The 22,673-nt window shown below is 41.6% G+C and overlaps 1 protein-coding gene across 1 annotated transcript in view; it reads right to left on the bottom strand.

The window, feature by feature from the left end:
- The window catches only part of LOC139306926 (plakophilin-4-like), a 36,509-nt gene that overhangs the window by 5,687 nt on the left and 8,149 nt on the right, over window positions 1-22,673 (bottom strand). The window contains exons 2-10 of the mRNA XM_070930891.1: window positions 17,648-17,760; window positions 13,755-13,789; window positions 13,148-13,264; window positions 11,673-11,827; window positions 9,304-9,781; window positions 4,507-4,677; window positions 3,288-3,489; window positions 2,951-3,083; window positions 575-788 (exon numbers count right to left, since the gene is read on the bottom strand). Of these exons, the coding sequence (XP_070786992.1) occupies window positions 575-788; window positions 2,951-3,083; window positions 3,288-3,489; window positions 4,507-4,677; window positions 9,304-9,781; window positions 11,673-11,827; window positions 13,148-13,264; window positions 13,755-13,789; window positions 17,648-17,760 (1,618 nt within the window). The remainder of the gene's footprint in view (window positions 1-574; window positions 789-2,950; window positions 3,084-3,287; window positions 3,490-4,506; window positions 4,678-9,303; window positions 9,782-11,672; window positions 11,828-13,147; window positions 13,265-13,754; window positions 13,790-17,647; window positions 17,761-22,673) is intronic.

The raw sequence follows: 22,673 nt of genomic DNA, 5'->3' as shown, positions 1-22,673 counted from the left end.
CAGTATGTGTGGTGTGGCTGCAGAGCTGTCAGCGGCATCCTGTTTCCAAAGCACATTATCTTAGCATCTGTCCCGAGGACTGTGCCGAGATCTGTTCTGTCAACACTGCGCGCTGAGTGTTTAAGCCGCTGCCGCTCTCACCTCCCACAGAACAGCCGATACACAGATTAATACGCCGCCAGCCAGTCAGACGGCGACACAGACCGACGTTCAGCCAGCGAGCCGGGTGGCCGGGTGGCCGACGAACCCTCGCAAGCAGACGAATGCCCACGCGCATCCCAGCGGGATTTCAATGTGTCATGCTTTGCATTTGGAAGCTGCTTTTGTCAACGTGGATGCTGCTGTCACCTGGATTTACCCCTTCAGGGGGAAAAAGACGGACCTGAGCTGACAACACCGCTCCCACTCTTCACCTGACCTGCTTTTGTTTTGGGTTATTACTTTTGCCAACGAGGTTGTTATATACGTCAAGGTTACCCACAATGCATTTTGGAGAAAAACACTGAATGTAAACATAACTTTTGTTTGTTTACAAGAAAACTCCAGAGAGCACCTTTAATCAAACCTGACGTACCGGTGACGAGCTCGCGGACTTCGTTGTCGGTTGTTTTCCTGAGGAGGCGCAGCAGGGCGGGCACACCGCCACAGTTCCTCAGCGCCACCTTGTTGTTGTCGGTGGCCTTGCTGTACACCAGGTTCCTCAGGGCCCCGCAGGCGCTCTTCTGAACCTCGGCCACCTTGTGATCTAGCTGGTCCACCAGGTGCTGGATCCCTCCCAGGTGACAGACCTGCAGACCAGGGACCAAGTTATTTACACATTGATTAAAGAGCAACTTAACAGCAGCTGAAAACAAGACTGACACCTTGCTGCAGTGATGTAGAAGTGTACCCCAGGGTGTGTCAGTACACCGTGACATCACTGTTTCATCACGCCCATCAGTGATACTGAGGTCCGACTAGAAAGTCATTCAATCAGAGATAATTCAGAGATTTTCAGGCAGCTGTCAAGTTACTTTTAATAATAAATAAGGTATTTCTGTGTAAATCAAAGCTAATTACCAAAACATTTATTGTTTAAGATGCTTTAAAAGGAGAGCTGCTATTGGCTGAAGACAAAAAGTGGTCAGCAGGTGTTAAACGTTAAACAGAGCAAAGAACTTCCCCTCCTCTGATTTCAGATCAGAGAAAAGAAATTGAATCACGAGAGAAAAGAAAAACGCATTTTCAGTGCACTCTGAGTGAGTTTGGGATTTACGTCTGTCAAATTCAAAAGGGATAACTGTCCCTGTCACAAATCATATTTAGACTCTTTAAATTCACATGAGATCCCCTTCAGAGGAGATCTGGTTAATAAATAAATGCATCTCTGTTTTCGAATACTGGCAAATAAATTGGAGTCATTACCAGTCTGTGTGAAAAGATAAATATGTTTATATGTATTATAGGTAATGCCAATAAATTGTTGACCAAATTAAATGAGTAAAAATTCGTATAAATAAAATATAAATTCGTATTTTTCTCATGACTTTCCTTTGGAAAAACAGCCATTTTTAATAAAGATCTTTAGTGTTTTGGTTGTAGATTCCTATTCAAATAGCATCATCACCATCAGCATGGTCTGTTATTTATCCGAGGCAACAGTATCAGTTCAAAGTCGTTGATAAAGTTTTTAGCCAGTTTTGATTTGTTTCTTAACGAAAAAAAGTCACTTTTAAAGACAAAACCTGCACTGATTTCACGAAACAATGACTCTCTGAAATGTTTTGGAATAAAAACCTGTGCTGAAACATGCAGAAGCATCACTGTTGCATGTTCAAAACTTTCTTGTGTCATCTCGAAATAAACCCGTCTCAGGAGAGCAGCAGACTCTCCCTGTTTCTCTCTGATTCTGTGTTCAAACCCTCACTGACAACATTTGTTTCTGGCTAAATGAGCAGGCGTGTGTCCAGGCCGCTCCAAAGGCTAATTAAAAGCTCATCACCAAACAAACCAAACGGCGCTGAAATGGCTCTCGCATGAAGCGCCGCCATTGTGTTGGAGTTATTTATTGCACGGGAAGCAGAGCAAAGAGAGAGCGCGCAGCGTTTCAGCGCGTCGCAGCGCCGGCACATTTGGCACCAGCGTTACTTAAAGTTTTGTTGGAGCAGATGGCGCTTTGGCTCCGAGTTTGGCAGCAAAAAAAGTCAAATTTCAAACCCTGCAAGCTGAGAAGACACTCAGAGGCAGTACAGGGATACAACAGGAGATATCTGAGGCAGCGGGTGATTAAACCAATCACAAACCTCATCAAGTTCACTCAATCAATTACAGGTTCTTGTATTTATGGATAATATAAATCATGTTCTAGTATTATCATATTCATGTTATTGAATTTTACATATATATATTTCTGTGATGGTTTCTTCTCAACTTTCTTTTCATTATTTTAACACAAGAATCTAATCTTCCAACAAACCATTACACTGAAATATTATACACTGTATATTTGTTTAATATATTATATGATAATAATTATACTCTTTAAACTATAAAATGACAGAAAATAGTGAAAAACATTCAGTTTACGATGATGAAAACGGAGAAAAAGAGCAGATTCTCACATTTTAGAAGCTGGAAAAAAAGCTAATGTTTGACAGTTTTTTTTGTTGAATTACTTAAATAATTAATTAAGTAATCAAAACAGTTAGCATTTCTGTACTTTGATAAATAATTAATAAAAATAATGGAGGCTGCACATAAAAGAAAGGCTGTAAAATGTCCAGACTTCTTGTTTGAGGTCATTTTAAACATGTTTAGTCTAATGGTTTCAATAGAAAAACTAGCAGCTGCATTCATTTTGAAAGTATTACTGTCTTTGGTTGGGAGAGAAAACTTCGTCTTTGTGAGAAGCGAGTCACGTCTGTCTTGTTATTTTTACCCAGACAGCTGCCCAGGTGTCCCGTCACCTTACCTCCACCTTGACCCTGTTGTCTCCGTAACACAGGTGCTGCAGGTAGGCGGCGGCGTTGGCCTGGACGGAGGGGAAGTGATGCTGCAGCATGTGGATGACCTCCGGCAGCTCGGGGTCGCGCCAGGCAAACTCCCTGAGGGGAAACAAAGATGAAAACCTTCAGCGGGGTTCAATCGCTTCGCACTTTTACTCTCTTCTGTCCAAGACTTCTGGTACAGACATTCAGGATTCCCAGAGGATGAGGCCAGCTGACTCGATACTAAAGGCAGAAAAGTTACACACTCTGGTCTTGAAAGTTTTCCGGTCTTTCCACATATGTCTGCAGGTGTGTGAGTACCTGGGGTCCTTATGGATGCTCTCGATGGACGGGGTGCGCGTCGCCACCCGCTCCACCAGTCCAGAGTGCCGGTGGGAGAAGACGGGCTCGCCGGAGACCCTGTAGGAGTCGACGTATAGAGCTGCGGTGCTCAGCCCGTAGCTGCTTCTTTGGTACGGCAGCGTGCCGCAGTGGCTGGTGGCCCGAGGGAGGGTCCCCATACCTGAGGAAGTGAAATGAGGACACGTAAGAAACAGAGCATGATTTGGAAATAAATCCAATCCAGGTTTTGTTTTCTTGGCGTTTACAAAAGCAGCATGAAGAGAGGAGGCAGTTTGTAGCTGTCTAAAAGTAAAAAACATCCAAGGTCACATAAAAGAGAAAGTAATATCACGTTACATGACAGTAGGTCCTCTAAAAGCAGCGGGCTGTCTCGCAGGCCAAACCTGTTTAAATCTTGACTAAACGAAACTAAAATGGCTTCTTAGATCCTCCACTATCAAACTCCGCAGAGCTTTCAGCTTTAAGTCATTCTGCAAAGGCTTCAATTAGGAAGCGGCGGAGTACATGAAAGGTTTCAGCCTAATTAAGTTCTGACCTCGGGGAGCGATAATAACAACACTTCCTGTGCCTGTAAACTGTGATTTCCGCCACAGATTTATAAAATAAAATAATCTTCTGAGCAGATGTGAAGCTCAGCCCGGCTTCTCAACCTGCTGCTGATGTGAAAGGCTGTTTGTTGTTTGAGTGATTCTCTGTGACGATAATAAAGCAGCTAAAAGTCATGTGAGGGATTTGAAATGTTGGAGGACTACAGTTAATAAATCTGTTGTCACCACACAACTCCTGCTGTACTTCTGTTAGTATTTATGGTAGTTTTACTACTATTGCTTCTAATAATCCAGATTTTTGGTACTTTGTTTGCTTTTTACGACTAACACTGACAATTTCACACACAAAAAATCATGTCAAAGTGAAGTTTTGTTGCCATAAAAAAAAGTTTTTATTGTTTAAATGTTGTCGGATTTCTTAAAATAATAAAAAAGATCAAGTCAAATCAAATTAGCAGAATTATTTCCAGGTTATAAACTAATATGTTGACAGTTTTAAGGGGTAAATACCCACACGAGACCACACAACCCTATATATACTCTAACATACCAGATTTTCATGTTAAATGATAGATTACAGTTAGCTAGTTGCTAAATAGCTTAAGTAGCCTTTTGTGTGGCTGCAGTACCTGTGTTTGTCCTGTAGAGGGAGCCCTGGGGGTCGTGGGTGGGGCTGTGGTACAGGGGGCTGTGGAAGGAGCGCTCATCAAAGACGGGCGTCATGTGGCAGTCTGGGGACAACGCTGCCCTCAGCTCTGGATCTATCTGTCCTGCGTGACCGGCGTATGAGCTGTGAAGCCCTGCAGGTGCACAAGTAAACACAAGAGCCAGCAAACGTTTAAAAAATGATTATGATTATGATGATAATGAGATGCTTGTGGTCCCCGTGTCGTTATTATTAAGGATTTAGGAATATTAATGTCAATCCAAATGAGAAAAACTCCCTTACATCTTATTTTAAAAAGCTGAAAAAAGCATGAACATCAATATCAGATAATTTCAGTCAAAATAACTGCACTATAAAATGTTCCCTTTGGCACATAAAAGGTCGTATCATAACTCACTAACTGCAGAATGAAGAAAAAGCTGCATAATATCAGTAACCACTGAATAAAGCCTCTTCATGCCTGTCATCTGTAGGTGAGGCCGCGCAAATCAAGACTGTACCAAACACTGTATTTCATAACGCCAACTCATCCCAAACGTTGCGCTTATAAAACGCATGAAGACTCTGGTCATTCAGAGTCTGCTGCAGGCGTCGTCATCAGCAAGTCAAACAAGCACAGCAGAGGGTTTTTCCATCCTCTAATCTCGGAGCAGATCAGTTCAAAGAGCGCTCCAATTATAAAGAGGCTTTAGGGCACGATGGAGGCAGCCTCGCTGGATCGGTCCACACACAGTTTGCACTTAGAGCTGGTGATGCAGGAGCTATTTGCCTCTGCACTTCTTGATTTGCATACACTTCTTACTGAATAAGACGTAAAACTCTGGTCTCTTATCGCAAAGAACATTCCTTTGGAAGAAAATAAAAAAAAAATCAGTGGCACAGTCTTGTTGAATCTGGACCTCAGAGTCATTTTCAAGAGCTCTCCAGCAGTGAAGAACTCAAACCAAAACTGTGACCTTCAGGTCGGAGGATGCTTAAGCTACAAAGTGCTGGAAATGTGCCAGAAAGAAACATGAATCATGTTTCGAGTGGTAGAGGTTTGAATCAAACTCACTAACACAGGGGTTACCAACCTTTTTTGATTGATTTTAAAAGTGTTATTTCACACTATTAATTATAACAAAGTGGATATTGTTATCCACCATTTATATGTCACTTTTAGCTAACTTTTAGTTAGTTAGTTATTTCAACCATTTATCCACCACCTTTAGCTAGCAATTTCAACCATGTATCCATTGTTTGTAGCCTTTTTATTTATCCATTAATGCTAACTTTAAGCTAGCAAGCTATTTCAACCATTTATACGTTACTTATAGCTAAATGTTTCCATTGCTTGTAGCATTAGCTAGTTCAACCATTTATCCACTTTTTGCTTTCTCACCATTTAGCTAGCTATCCGGTAATGCTAACTTTAAGCTAGCTAACTATTTCAACCATGTATCCACTTTTTGCTTTGTCACAATTTAGCTATCAATTGATGCTAACTTTAAGCTAACTGTTTTTTCCACTACATTTAGCTATTTTAACTGTTTATACATTACTTTTGGCTAACTATTTCACCCGTTTATCCACAACTTTTTATCCATTAATGCTAACTATACCGTAGCAAACTAATACTCTCTGCAACATGCAGTGTTCAGGTGTTACAGCTGACTCAATATGTATATTTTCAAAGCAAATCATATTCTTATTTTTTCAATTAGTTTAGCTACAATCTCTCCACATGCCCCTGGGTATCACTGCACTATTACACAAATACATCCACTCTCTTCTGTGGTTTCCTGTTTCGATTTGAACGCTCACAGATGAAAAACCTCCACCACGCTGGTGACATTGCAATTTTTTCCGAGATGATCTCGCAGCTTACGTTTGTGTTTTGGCTGCTCACCAGGTTTCACTACCTAAGCTACGAGTGCCGTAAATCAGTAATAGCCTAATCTTGCATATCCATCTATTGCTTATCTCGCTCATGTAATCTGGGATTATGCTGGATCTGCAGGATATCTGGGAATAAGGACTTAGGCGACGTATTAGGCCACTTAGCAGCAGTGCAGGATGAAAATCGCTCAGCTAGAGAATAGGAGGCATTTTATTTAGTTCACTGACTCTGACTCCCACACACAACCAATCCTACTATCCTCTTTTCACACATGCACAAACACAACACAAAAGGTGCATAAATGCATGTGCACATCAGTGATGTCCACACAAACACTAGTACAGATGCACACGCAAAACGCACAAACACACATGGACACGCGCCATATGAAAATTAAAACAGGCACGCATTGAACGCGGCATAATAAAGCCTTCCAGTGCCGTCAGCTGATAATCACATGCTGATGCTCCACTGGGGCTTTGTGATAGAAACACCCCTATATGGGTCAGTGGGAGCGGCTTAGTAAAGTGACAGAGGGCAGGACGGAGGATAAATCTGTGTCGCTGCAGCATCAGCAGCACTTCTACAGTAAGACAGTAAATCCTCCAGCAGCTACACAGCAGTGTGTAGGGAGAAAGGTGTCGATGACCAGTTAATAATAGTGCAGGAGCTGCAATAGATTTGGCTTTTTAAATGTTTTGTAGAAGAAAAGTTGTTGTCTTTTAATATCTCCAAGACCCTGATGACAATGTTTAATGCATCTGGTTTAAAGCTAGTTAGCTAGTTAGTTTGTTTTGGTTTGAAATGTGCTCCAGTGAGCAGCCTGGCAGCAGTACAGAAATAATCCCTTCTCTAGTTTCTCAGCCAGCCTCAGCTGCGTTAACCAGTCAGAGAAGCACAAAGTCAAAGGTTGGATCTCCAGAGATGTCAGTCGACTTCTCCTCATCAGCGTCACATCCTCGAGTTTAGCATTGTTTTAATTATAAAATCAAATCTGAGTGCTTAAACATCCACAAAATAATGAGTAAATCTCAATGGAAGAGTCTGCCAAACTCCATTCAAGAATTTGGTAAAAATAACTTTTATGCGGTATGTCTCGTATAATTTCAAAACGATGTATTACATAACTTTCATGAATATTAACTGCCATAACACGGCCCTATCATGTGTACAATTTGCAGTATTAATATATAATGTTGCGATAATATACATGAAGTGCTGCCCTCGAGAATACGTCTTTGATTGAGCTTATGTATAAATCTATTTCAGGTATTAAAGATCAATGTTTCCGCTAAGTTATGTTATGAATATGCAAGCTGTGTTTCCACTGGGATGGATCAGACAGTGATGGAAATCAGTAAAAGTACAAGAAGGCAACTTAGCATCCTGCAGCCCATTAACGAAACATTACTGTATGTGTTCTACTGGGTATCTACTGTATGTAATCAACTGCCAGAGCATCTGAGTTTGAGAAAGGAGTTACGATTCAGCTGGAAAAAACTATAACCACCCGCAGTTGTGATCTTTTTCTTGCTTGTTTTCCTTCCTCGCAGATCATCCAACAAGATCCGAATTAAATCCCAGTTCAAAACATCTACCTGGTAAGAGAGAAAATCCTTCCCTCCTTCAAAGATTACATTCCTTATTTTTCATACTGGCACGCATCAAATAAAATGTTATCAACCCCGGACGCATTATCTGCCAGTGCTGTAAGATAATTTGACTAAAAACTCCATGAAATGAGCTCTCTAAGCCGGGATACGAGATACAATCACCTGCCGAGCTTGCAGTTTGCCTGAAAGTTTCTTTTTTTTTTTGTTCAACATGCAGCTTTATTTAATATTTCTCACTGCTTCTCAGAGATACAGGAAGCTTGGCTCGGTGAAAGTGTTGTGTGCTACAATATTAAATCAACGCTGCTCAGTCAACTTTCCCCGGACAAAGGAAACGTTATTAAATCAACAGAGGAAATGGTGTCGAGGCGGTGGAGCGTGGCTTTGTTTATCTATTTACAAGGGGAAAGTTTGCTGCTACAAACATTCAAACCATCTCTGCAGTGAAGCGTTTTGCAAAAGAAACTTTTTCCAGCCCAGATTAGTGACCTGGTTGGATCTGTCCAGGGCACAAACTGACCTCTTTAACCGTCAAAAGATGGAGCACCGAAAAGAGGGCTGCACCTTTCACTCAATATCCATTCATCAGTCGACCATGTCTGGTGTGTAATATAATATCAAACCGCCATTACACAGCAAAAGACTGGCAAGGACGCAGGAAGATCCAAGAGGTTCACTCACACGCACATGGGTGGAGATATTTATGCACGTATATTCTCTCATGGATGTTTAATGTGGTTGTAAGAGTTTTATCATGTGACTCTCTTCAAGCCAGTAACCCTTCAGGGACAATAACTGGACGAGAATAAAGACGGCTGAATGATTTCAGGCTTTAAAAAAAGATATTGTGTAGATTTCTGATTGGGGCCAATAAGGATTCTGGTTTATTCCAACCTGATCATGAACCACTGCAGGATTAAATGAGCTGGAACACTGTTAAAAACTGAAATGGTGCTATTAAAACAATCTAATATAACCTGACCTAACCTTTTTGTATTAAACTGTACTGCAGAGATGCCCAACCTGAGGGTCGGCAGCCCTTCAGTGGGTCACAAGATAAATCGACGAGGTCCTGAGGTTTGTGAGACACAAATTTGAATTTGATATTTTAACGTCTATAATTCGTCTAGTTTTACTTCTTTAGGCGTCACAAGCGGACAATACTTTAATTTCAGGGGTCACAAGCCAGAAAAGGTTGGGAACCACTGAGTCTGCAGTCGACCATCAGGTGAGAACGTGTAAAATGAAATGTGGGTGTCAGACCGACCTATGAGGCTGTCGGGGCGGGGCAGAGCGCTCCTCTGGTACAGCCCGTATGGATCAGCTCCGTAGGCCAGCGGCTGGCTCTGCCTGGGCAGCGTGGAGCCGTAGTGCTGCGGAACCGCCGTCATCCCCGAACGCAGCGGTGACCCCGTCAAGCCCCTCCCCTCCACCAGAGAGAGGGTGGAGCCCAGACGACCCCCTCCTCCTAATACACCTCCTCCGCCGCCGCCACCACCACTGCCACCTAGGGCCTGTGTGCCCTCTGATGGGGAGGTTGGCGAAGGGCAGGAGGGCGGCATGCTGGTGCCGGGGAATATGGCGGCTAGAGGTTTTGGCTCAGAGAGGATGGGCGAATCGTAGGTGCTGCCTTGGGATGTTCGCAGGGAGATGCGGGATGGCGAGACGGTGCCAGCGGTGCCACCACCGGGAGACTGGCTCCTGGAGGGGAGGGAGGCCATCCTCCGTAACATCCGGCCGGACACCTGCGGAGGAGATTATTCTGTAAACAACGCTGGAGCAAATACCATTAAATTATACATGTACACAATTAAGCACTGGTATAACGCCTCGTAAAACAGCTGAGTATGCAGAGTGCAGAAAGAAAATCAATCATAAAAAAGGAATCTAGAGAATAAAACACAACTGTAAAACACTTTAAGAGATGTATCATAGGTTTGAAATATATATATAACCTCTGTAATCTAAATATCTGTATTATTAACTAATTATCGCTGAACGTAAGCAAGATATCTTTGAGAAAAAGTGTGGTTTTTAATATTTCCCAGAGGAGTTCTGAAAACATATTGACAAAGATCTTGATTTTACATTTGGTGCAGATTTTGATCTTTTTTTCACGGCTGTTTTTTTGCATCCTGCATGTTTGGTTTTGTGGTCGTGTGCAGATGTTTTACCGGAGGACAGTCAGTACCTACTTCCTTTCTCATTTTGCTTCGGGAAAATATGTCTACAGCAAGTCAGGAGAATGTCACTGTGAAATGACATTTAATGACATTTTACTCACTTTTAATTAAGACTTACTTGCTTCCATGTGCTCTCCAGGCCCAAAGCAACAAAAACGTCAAGTATAATATTCATAAAACAGCTGACAATCAGATCAATATTTCTGCTTTTTTTTCCTGAAAAATGAAAATCCGACTCTGCACACGGCACACATATACTTGCCAATTACCAGTAATGTGACACTGGGAGGCAGGAATCTTCATCACATCTGATGAAGGGCATCGTTATCTTCTTCACTCGTCCAAGTAACTGAACGTGCCTTTGAATAAACGTCTAAATTCATTACACTGTAGGCTCTGAAAGTCGTGAATATATTACGTTTCAGGGACGATTTGACAGAATATCTCATATTTATGGTGACAAACATTTGCTTTTTCCTCCTTATTACCTAATGTAAAATGCCCCCCAATTACAGACCCAGCCAACTGGATGCCGATCTGTGCCGCCTTAATCCATCAAAGCCTCGAACGCCTCGAAGGAAAATTAAGAGCCGAGGCATGTAAGCCCATCCAGCGAGGCTGCTCGGTTTGGAATAAATCAGGAGAAAATTCAAATGGGCTCGCTATTATCTATCATTCCTGCTTCTCCTTCCACTGAAAGAGCATATAATTATTAGCCACAATGAAAGGAGCTGATAATGTTTTAAGGTAAGACTCGAGTTGATTTGAAGGGTTTAGCTGATGTTCTTCATCATTCACGACAGTAATTATCGAGCCCCAACTAGCTGCCATTACTCTTGGGATGAAGATTATTATTCACAGCAAACAATAAAAGAAAAACATGCAAATACTTCAGGTGACACCAGACATCTGAAAAACAGCCCAGTTGTCATCAAATTGTGGATGTTCACATTAGCATTTTTTCTTTCCCTGAGCATTTCAAAAGGCTCTCCATCCATGTTAGCTTGAGAGTTCAAAGTGAATTCATTCATTAATTCACTCGAAAGCTCCAGAGCAGCTACTAAAATTGACCCTTGTGGTGAAATCTCCCTCAACTGCTGCCAAGGTCATGAAGAATCTTTGAACCTCAGCTTTGAAACCAGTACGCAGGAGAAATCCTCAAAACCTCCTGCACACATGAAGTTTGCTGACATTTGTAGCTTACGTTACACCCACCAGGTTAATCCATTTCTTTTTCTTCTTGCATGTTTGGTTTGGAAAAGGTTAAAAAATAAGACACCACCCTTTTCTCAACTGCTGTTTTCAAGGATGAACTCTGAACCTCACGATTCTTCACCCCTTTTGGTCCAATTTTCAAACTCATCTTCGAATCAATATTTTTCTATGTAACTTGGCTCTTCTCGAAAGACACAAGATTAAATGGACGGCGAAACCCAGTGGAGATCAGGCCTACCTGCCCTGAGGCTTGACCCTCAGCTCTTGGGCTTCTTGATATGGAGGCTCGGGGCTCTGAACGCACCACGTTCTGGTTGCTGTAATAACTGACGCTGCTGTCCTGGTAGCCGCTGTCCGAATACGAGGTCATCTGGGCCGAGTGACCCCCGGAGCCTGAGAGGAAAGAGAGATAAGGAGGTGAGGAAACTCTGCCACCTCGTTATTAACGCTCAGCGCTTCTCGTGAAACGCTGATGCAGTTTGAGGTGCGATCAAACTGATCCCAGCACAGCCACCATCACATCGGGCCACTGCGGTTGAATCATTTGCATATTATCTCACTTGGCTTTCAAGTGGCATTGTGCATATAAATACATACACATGTGCATTAAGCCTTTATGCTGTTCCTGGAACAATCTGCATGTACAGCTTCAGTAATGCTGGCCTACTTTCTCCTGTGGGATGAGGAGGAGGGAGCATGTGGGGGATATTTTTATGCTATCAGACCACCCCAACTGTCTGGAATATAAACAAGACCGAAGGCAAATTTGTTTTTAATATTTCAAACAGCTACTAAGACTTTACGTTTACTCGTGATATTGTAATTTATTGTAATAAGAGGAAAGATAAAGACCTCTCTGTTCGGTGGAGGTTTTTTTTTTTTTTGACAATTTAAGTATTTAAAAATCTGTTGCGTCCTCTTCTGTAATCTGTTCAAAGACAAGATAAAAGAGCAACTCTCCAGCTGCACTGACTGCTTCAGCGCTTCGCTCTTTCAGCCTCCCATCTTATGTGGTTCAACACGAGCTTTGAGGAAGCTTGATGGACCGAAATGTCAAGCGCTCCAGTGAAGATGCCTAATGTCCAACAGCGACAGGCGGCGGTTGTGCTGCTGAGCGCCCAGGTGTGAATGTATGTGAAACTTTTCTGACAAGGCGGATAAAAATAAAGAATAAAATTCAGACAGCAGAGTGGAGACAGACTTTATGTTTTGGGTGATTTAAGCTGAGCTGAATACATGTTTTTTTTTTTTTTTATCAAAACGCCACCACATTTTTACTTTTATTCACACTTTAACATAAATCTGAGTAACCGCCTGGAAAAACATGCACATCAGCCTCCTACTGTCCTGTTAATTACAAGGGGGATCTGTGGGATTTGTTATAGAGGTTCAGATTTCTCCCACGTGGCATAAAAAAACTGGAAATGTGTTGATGTGGGTGGCAACCATGACAGCATATTGACCAACTATATTTTCCTCATAATATAAGAAGAGGATTTCTGCATGAGTTGGTGACTTAAAGGATAAATGAGTTTTTGAGCATTAAACTCTCAATAAATAATAACTAAGCATCTGTGATTTAATCGAGTCAAATATAAAGCCGTCAGATTCATGACTCGGGTCTGAGTCATGTGACTCTGCTTTAGACAGCACAAACGTCAGTAACCACCACATATTTTTGTTCAGACCATGTGGTCTGTACATTTAACAGACCCTCACTGTCATGCAGGGAAGCGCGGTCCGGTTCAGGCAGGTAGAGTCCCTCCTCCGCCTCCAGGTGACGACCAGGACATCCAGACACCTCCACGACTCCGCCCTGCGACTCCCCGCCTGCCAAAAGCATCTGCTGTTAAAACATACAGCCTGGGAAGTCCTGGGAAAGACTGTTAGTCAAATTCAGATACCCCTGGAAAAAAGGACATTTCCCTACAAAGTATAACAACAAAGAACAACTTAGTAGATTCACCTTTGCAGACAGACTCCTCTTAATAACCTAAATGCATCGCTTCTTTGACACAAAATAAAGCATTTTATAGCAGTACTTCTGTTTTATTGGAAAGCCGACAGTGAAGAATGGGCGAGGAAACAGAGGAGAGGGATCTGTGACAGAATAGTAAATGGGTCCATTTCAAAGCCCATATACTCTGGCGGAAACATTGTTTTGTTTTGCTTCACCAGTCGGTGCTGCATCCTGGCAATTTTCAGCCCTTTGGAGGCTAAATTACCTTTCTTTCGTGCCAAAATCATATGGATTTGATCTTATTTTCCGCTGTAGGACCTTATGTTCACAGAATAAAACGATAAAAGTGAGAAATCATACCTGCAGATCTCCATGCAAACGACTTCTCAGAGGAGCTTCAGCAGAAGGGAAGAGGAGGAAATGGAGAGGAGGAGAAAGCAGAGAGACGTAAATCAAATCAGAGTCACAGCCAGCACAATACTTTACATTCAATCAGTCCAGGAAGGCGAAGGAATAGCGTTTCAAATGTAAAAGAAAAAAATCTATATGTCATCTTTTGCCTCAGAAACGTTTCTTTACATTCAATCTACGAGGACGTTGAAGAGAACGAAGCCTCTCGTGATTGTGTGAATTTCGATTTACTTTTCAAATTGATATAAATGGAAGTCAGTTGACCCCAGCTGGGGATCAGACATGTTATATAACCCGACGCACAGCCGCGCACTGCCTTATCTGGGCTAAGAAAACACCTGCAGCTGCAAACACATCTTTTCTGCTGATAACAAGAACAAGAAAACGTTTCATCTGGGCAAAGAAATACTCTTATCTGCAAGATTATGACCAAAATCAAAGCCCTGCTTAGGTTATTAGATATTGATTATTAAACATGTCTGATGATTGACTATTTTTAGGTATATCAGAGGGTCAAAATGTAATAAATCATACACACATGTACAGATATTAAGTCCCTCTTCATGCATACAATGTTAGGCTCAACAGTGGATTCAGTGGTTTTGAGGATCTGCAGGTTTCTGCTTGTGTTCAGTGATGTATGCGAGTTGTGACAGACACAATGTGACTGTCAACTATCCGCACATCATTCCTCATGAAGACAAATATCACCATTATGTGGTTTGACAGAGCAGTTTGCAACCATGCAGGATTTACAGCCAGCTGTAATCCATACAACAAGAATTATGTTTTAGGTGCATTTCTATGAACGGCGTTTGGCCAGTAGGCCTCAAAAACCCAAAATAACACAATTTTAATCAACTTCATTTTTAAGTGCTCAAAGTCAGTCTGAGATCTGACTTTTACGAACATCAAATATATTTCAATGGCAGAAAGTTATCAAAACAGTTTCCAGCCTTTTTAACCCTTAAACCTGTGTTTTAAAACAAAATTGCAATATCCCTTCCGCATAAAAAACTGTTCCTGAAAGTGAAAGTTTGGCTCACAATTCGCGTTTATGTTTGAAGGGTAAACCCTTCAGCTTGTCCCCCAAATGACTGCAGCCACAGTCGAGTCCTGGGCAGACCAAAGTGTCCAGACTAAGTGCATTTAGAAATAAACATGAATTTGCATGCATATATGTAATTAGAAGATGGTTTGTACTTTCTCTGATTTGTTTATTCCAGGGAAGGAACATTGCTTTTCGACTTAAATAACGAAGGCAGGTCTTAACTTTTCCAAAGTTGCAGGTTTATTAACAACATAGATGCGACCTGCCTTAGGCAGGTCACAAGAAATAAACATAACAATACAAAAGCAAATGTAACATGTAGAGAAGGCGAGCCACTTCTGTTTACATTCAGGGTCACAGCACCGGTCCTTGAAACGTTGTGAGGAGGGCACACACCTCCCAGACTTGGTTTATAGACCCCATAGAGGTCATGGGTAACGCTGTGTCAAAAATGTGGTATTCTTTAATTCTTCTGATGGCCTGTTCAACAAGGCGAGTCATTTCCCGGGTCTGCAACGCCTCCTCCTGGGTAAGCTGTCTATTAGACTGTAGGAACGGTGGTATTACAAGACTGACATTTATGGCAGACAAAAGGTCCCCAATAAGAAGGCCTTTACGTGCCATTACTTCGTCCCCTTCCTCTAACAAAGAGAGAATCCCAGACGACTTTGTGATTTCTTCGTATGATGCTGACCCTGTATATAAGTCACTATATAAGTGCACCAGATGGGCTTATGCCAACTAAGGACTTAAGGGTGGTCGTTGCTTTGAGGTGGGAGTAGGTTTCTGAATTTAGTAGTTTGGAACTGGCCCTTCGTACATGTAATTCTGTACAGTCTAATATCACTCTCGTACGTGGGAAAGTATTTTTTAAAGACTGAGGCATAAGTTCCTTTACTCTTTCTCGTGAAGGCCAAACAGGCATAGAGCCTAACATGTAACAGAGAAAGTTTGTCCAAGTGAGGCAAATTCTACTGACAGCTCTCCGAGATACATTGAAACGAGTAGCAAGGTCCTGCACTAAGAACCCCTGCCTCAAACGGCACAGAAAGAGGAAAAACTGGTCTATGAGAGGCAAGCTTTGCTCTTTAAATCCCGTTCCAATGGTGTGGTGATCTGCTTGTTTTTGTATCTGCTCTTGACTCCATCCACCCATATTTTCAGCTGCAGGTTGCAAAGCCATAAAAACAGCCGCGAGAGTGATATAATCTTTAAACCCTGTGTAGAACACAATGAGCCCGTCGTCACATTGGAATCGTTCAAGAAAGAACCGGCTGTTTCTTAGTTTCACAGCCTCCTCTTCTTGGCTCACGGTGGTCTTGCTGCCCTCTTGAAGCTGCTCCTCCAATGGCAGGAACCTTTGGTAGCAATTGTGATCTGGATATGGCAATTTTCTCTGTACTGTGCTGAAAATGCAAAGTAAAAAAGGGAAAGATGTTTTATGCTTCCATTTGAGTAGTAGCTTATACCTTATATATCATATATACAGCAGATCAGCTCGGCAACCAATCACTATTAGAATTACCTTGCTAGATCCTTTTTAGGTGCACCCTGTCCGCAGGTAGCAGCAGCTGCATGACTGGAAAACAGCAACAGAAACATGGCTTTTGTTAAATTAGACGATATGGTCCAGCATATAAATAAACAGTTAACCTAGCAAATTGCATAGTTGAGTTGATGATGTATCACTGACTCAGTGTTTATAATGTTATGGCTGTCTGGACTGATTTCAGAAAAAGGTGAGAGAGAAATATGAGCTGGAGAGGGAGAAGGCATTGGAGATGGCACTACTTATCCTTTTAAATAACATGGGGATGATGTGCAGAATATAATAAGCTCAGTGAAATCAGATGATGCTACACACTCTTGCGCAGCAGGTGGCGCTATGCACCTACAAGTTGCGTGCAATCCGCCAGTAAACCGAGAGAAGAAGAGGAAAGTGGTTACCTTTTTCTGATCACTTCGCCCTGGCCAGGTTTGCTCGAGAACCGTGTAAACAAAGTGGGCAGAGCCCCCTCCCTCGGCTTCCTCTTTCCTGTTAAGGTCTTGATGAGGCAGTCCTCAGTGAAATGGTCAGAACAAACTCTTGTGTTTCTACTAACCTGTGGAAGATAACATTTTGATTACACGTTACAACAATCTTCAAGACTGTTTGCTGCTAGCTGTCTAATATATAGTTAGCTTGTTAGCTTAGCCATAGCATGCAGTTAAACTAAGTTAACATCTCCTCATTTCAACAACACAATTAACCAGGTGGCAGCCTGTAAGTTTTGGGGACCCAGTTAACTTATATTTCCTGTGAAATCTACCCTTTCCCGGTGGATACAGAGGTAGCTAGCTAACATAGCTACCGCTCGCTATTCAACCGGACTAACACTTGTAAATGTCTTACCTGAAAGTTTGAATCAGTGTCTCTCCTTGTTTTCAAAGCCCACTCGCGCCGAATTCCAGGATTGACGGGAAAACGGTGGAAGGTCTCAATCCGACAGTCCTTCTTCTTGTAAGACTTGCACCCAGGGACACCGCAGTGAGAGGGCATAGTTGGGATGCTCTCTGGTGTTGAGGTGTGGGAAACAGGGCGGTTTACCCAAATCAAAATGGCGTCGCGTGTTAAGCCTTGCCCCCTTAGTTCCTCGTTACCTTCCTTCTTCGGTGTTTTTCTCTGGACAACGCTCTCCCGAGATACTACGAGCACCTTATTGCACCAACTTGGCACTAAATAAACAACACGCCAAAGACATTTCTTTCCTTTGCTGGAAACATCATGTAAACTTCCCGCCATCGTGTCTACCTGCTACTGTCTCCTGCTGGCGACTCCGCTCCCAGCATGCACCTCTCCAGCTGGCTCGCCACGATCTGCCGCTCTTCCTCCAGCTCCCGAGTCAGCCGCTCAAACTGGAGCTCCTACGGGAAGACATTAACCGTTTACAGTGATTACAATCCCACATCCACCGCGACACGGCGATTTAAGCCTCCTTTTTAAGACCTATTTGATGCCAGTTAGAATTAAATGTAAAGCCCATTTTGTATTTGGTCTGCATGACTGATTTCTCGCTGAGTGACTGCGGCAGTTTTTCTCTTTAAAACCTGTTAAAGTGGATTCAAGATTTAAAACACTAAAGCCGTGTCCCGGACCTTTTAATGGCCTTCAGTTCAGATAATGTAATTACACACATTTTAAGAATTCCAGTACAAAGCACGGAGGATTGAGCAGAGAATGATAAAATATAGATTACAGGGCCACAATTTACTACAGAGGGTAGAAACAGATATGACCTTCTCATACTTTACACTAAATACATGTAGTACATATACTACTCCCCACAGCTGTCAAGAGTCTTTATAAGCTAAATGCAAGTAAAGATGCAACTATTTCAGGTGTCTGAAAGCTGATAAAATCACACAGAATTTAAACATTTTATTTGCAAGGCTAGGTGATATTGTTTTTTAATTAAAAAATGAATAATACCCTTTTAATAGTCTAATATCTGAATAATCATGGTGGTGCCTCAGGTTCTTTTTTGTTATTGTTATGGAATTTTACTGGGTTAAAACTCGAGACTTAAAGGCAAAAACTAGTCTAGTATAGCTGCAACTGACCATTACTTTCATTACCGATCTTCCACTTATTTCCCTGATTAATGGAATTATAGTTTGATCTATGAAATGTCAGGGAAACGTCAAATACGTTGATCCAGAGATCTTGCTTACAATCATAGAAGACGAAGAAAACCGGCAAATATTCAGATTTCCTACACATAACTATATTTAAAACATTTTAGGCCTTGAATAAAGATAATTAGATTTTATACTTGTTGAGACTTTCAGGCCTGCTTGTTTCTCTGTTTCTGGTCTCACTCATCAGGTTGTACCACCTACTAAACAAGCGATGAATGAGTACATAAACGGCACGTTAATGGAAATGAGTTGCTGCCCGTCAACTCAGTACATGGGCCAAATGTCCTCTCGGTTTCCCTTGAAAACCCAACTTGTTCATGAGTATGAAGCATTAAAAATATCCTTTTAACTATATCTCAATATATCCATGAAATTTAGCAATCAGAGTGTACTTTTGGCAACTTTGACAACCCAAACACTACAACACTGAAATATGCCCTACTTATTAAAAGCTGCAAGAGCTGGTGGGGATCCAATGCCTTGCTCAAGGGTATGAAAATGGAGCAGATGTTTGCCAACTGTGGCCGAATGGCTGGTACTTTTGGCACTTCCTCATCTGTATTCTGTTACGTAACACAGAGGCTTCCCAGCTGCTTCATAAATCTTCTAGGAACCACAGCTGGTGTCATCGCAGAGGTCCACTGGAGAATTAGCTGTCTGTAAATAATGTCTAAATATAAAACAGCCCGAGTGAAAATCACACAGTTTCCCAGGAAACCTTGTTGTGAAGTAATTCAGGAAATGTTCTCAGTCAAAGTGACAGGTCTGATAATGTCGATTTGTTATGTGACACAGTAAACTGGGTTGTCCATATTTTGTAGCTTTGATGTCACTTTCACGCCTGTAGTTTTGGTCATTTGAAGAAAAACCAAGAGGCCTAAGTATTCAGATTCTTTACTTAAGTAAAAGTACCAATACCATAAATGTAAAAATACTCAAAAATACATTACAAGTCAAAATCCTTCAAAAGTAAGCAATAAAATGTCCACTTGGACTGATATATTATTATACATGACTTTATTAAGTTGTTAATGCTGATGCATCAGTGTGTAAACAGCATTTTACTGTTTTAACCACTTTATATACAGTTAGGTATTTTAGTCTTGTGGTTCCAAATGTAGGGGTCAGGATCCCCCAAAGGTTCACAAGATGAATCTGAGGGGTCGTGAGATGATTAATGCGGGAGGAAAGGGGGGCTCCAACTATACACTGATTTTATATGAGGTAACAAGCCAAAAAGGGATGGAAATCACTGGTTTAATCCATAATATTAATTAATATTGACTTTTATAAGCTTATCATTTTTTTTTTTTTAATGTAAAAGTAACTAAACTTGAATAAATGTAGTGGATTAAAAATGACACTATTTCCCATTGAAATGTAGTGGATGTAAGTATGAAGTAGAAATTCATTCAAATTTTTTTTTTTGTTTACTTTTGATTCTACTTTACTTGTAGTAGAATCAAAAGTAAACAAAAAATAAAATCAGACATCTGCATCAATTGCATCATTATGACGCTGCATTCCACCTGCTGACCCGGGAGTTCCATGATGCTTTAATGTGCGATGACATTCTAGAACACAGCCAACACTATATATTCAAGAATTTTCGTCAATTTATCAGTCAGTCGTCCTTCGTCCGTGTGTGCAGAGCAAAAGAAAGAGCAAGAGCAAGAACAAGAACAAGAACAAGAGCAAGAGCAAGAACAAGAACAAGAGCAAGAACAAGAACAAGAACAAGAACAAGAGCAAAAGCAAGAGCAAGAGCAAAAGCAAGAGCAAAAGCAAGAGCAAGACAAGAAAAGCTCTTGGTTTTCCTCACCGAAGTAGTTTGGAAAAACGTCACTGACCAAAGCTATAAGTTACAAGCTGCAGGTCTCCAACTACAAAATGACTGAGAAGATCCGTCCCGCTGTCTTTTTTGACAAGGTGTTGGTAAAGCAGAGCTCAGATCAGAGTGAAGCTAAGACAGACGATATGTCTATCATGGCCTGTTTCAAGCCTCTGGAAAGAAGAAAGAGAGCTTATTCTGAAGTTTTTCAGAAATGCAACAGGAGCCAAGACAGCACCTCTCCCTTAAGAAAGAAGCGGAGGATCTGTGAGGAAAGATCTCAGGTCAAACGGGGTCATGGCATAAAAAGGCGCTGTGATGAACTTTCAAATAGCAGCGAAAGAACCCCAGAGATCTCCTCACCAGAGAGGAAGAGAAGCAGGACAAGCTCAGATAAAGAGGAGACAGTCGAAAAACTGCCAAGCACCTCTAAGACGATCACCATGATCCAGGTCAATTCTCAGAAGAGGCAAGACAAGACCTCTAAGTCAGAGAATGAGACCAGACGTTCAGGCTGCGCACCAACAGAGAGAAAGTGGAAAGAGATCTGCTGGGTGACAAAACCTGCAACTAAAATATGGATCATTGGGTCAAGTTACATTCGTCGAGGGGAGACAGCAGCATATGAGAAGTTTGGGAAAAACTTCGGACTTAATGCCAACGTTGAATGGTTTGGCAAAGGAGGCATGCGCTGGAGTGGTGTCCTTCCACGCTTCTACGCAGAGTTGTCCTCACGGAGTCCCCCTGACGTTTTGGTCATCCATGCCGGTGGCAATGACCTGGGAATGATGTACCCCAAGGAACTTGCATCCTTAATGAAGAAGGAACTGATGCAGCTCCATGCACAGTTTCCTTCGATGGTGATTGCATTTTCCTGCATCAACGAGCGTCAAGCATGGCGATACGGAAGGCCAGTCAAGATCAACAAGGACAGAAAGATCGTGAACACGTTCATGAGAAATTCTGTCGCCGACTTTGGTGGTCAAGTGATTGAACATCCTCTCCTTCGATATTATGACAACACAATATTTGTAAGAGATGGAGTGCACTTCACCAAAGAAGGAAATGAAATCTTCTTGACAAGCATCCACTGTGCCCTGAAGAAAATCCTTCAGAGATCTTAAGCACAACCAACAGCCTGCACAACACATATGCTCTGCTGACCGATGACTTGTCCCTGGGCCTGTTTTCTCTACCTCCTAAATGTGACCTCCTGCTGTATATGTATATGTGACCTATATGTGTAAAAAGTGAATAAAAATGTTAAATGCTAAAATCCTGTCTTTTCATGTTTGTTGTATAATTTGACTAAAATCTGTTACTTGTAGGAAAGTAGGAATTAAATGTATCTCTGTTTATCTATGTATCTGTCCACACATATAAAGCATATATAAATAGTGCAAAGGTATATAATATTAATGTTAATTAATACATTAATAAGCATTTAAATATATGATTTAAAAGTAGCTTTACTGAAACAAATCACCTGAATTCCACTAGCGTACGAAGCTGAGACGGTGGCTGCTGCTTATTTCATTTTTTACTGGTACAGTAAGGTGAAAGTCCTGCAAATTATAATCCTTTAAAAACTACAAAAGACACTTAAATCCACACGTTCATCTGTTTATGTCTCTTGATAAAATCTCTTTTGGATTTGGGTCAGCTCTGGCCATGTGATGCACGGAGCCTTGACAGTCTCTTTAGTCAGATGGTGTACAGTGATTTACTTAATGGTCTCATCATGTTGGTTATTTGCTTGTGTCTCATCCACTATAGACTGAAGAAGTCTGCATGCTATAGCGGCTGACAGCAAAAACAAAGTAAACTGGCCTGATTTCAGAGGCAACGAGCCGAGAAATAAACTCTTTAATTCAGACATAATCTGACACGTAAAGATGTGTGCCACACGCATACGGACATATACAGTGGGGCAAAAAAGTATTTAGTCAGCCACCAATTGTGCAAGTTCTCCCACTTAAAAGATGAGAGAGGTCTCCAATTTTCATCATAGGTATACCTCAACTATGAGAGACAAAATGAGAAAAAAAAATCCATAAAATCACATTGTCTGATTTTTAAAGAATTTATTTGCAAATTATGGTGGAAAATAAGTATTTGGTCAATAACAAAAGTTCATCTCAATACTTTGTTATATACCCTTTGTTGGCAATGACAGAGGTCGGTGTGTTTGGGATCATTGTCATGCTGAAAGACCCAGCTACGTTTCATCTTCAATGCCCTTGCTGATGGAAGGAGGTTTTCACTCAAAATCTCACGATACATGGCCCCATTCATTCTTTCCTTTACA

Source organism: Enoplosus armatus, chromosome 24, assembly GCF_043641665.1.
Source record: "Enoplosus armatus isolate fEnoArm2 chromosome 24, fEnoArm2.hap1, whole genome shotgun sequence".
In the NCBI taxonomy this organism is placed as follows: Eukaryota; Metazoa; Chordata; class Actinopteri; order Centrarchiformes; family Enoplosidae; genus Enoplosus; species Enoplosus armatus.
Note: the sequence above shows the minus strand (reverse complement) of the source record. Positions and strands in the feature narration are given on the sequence as shown.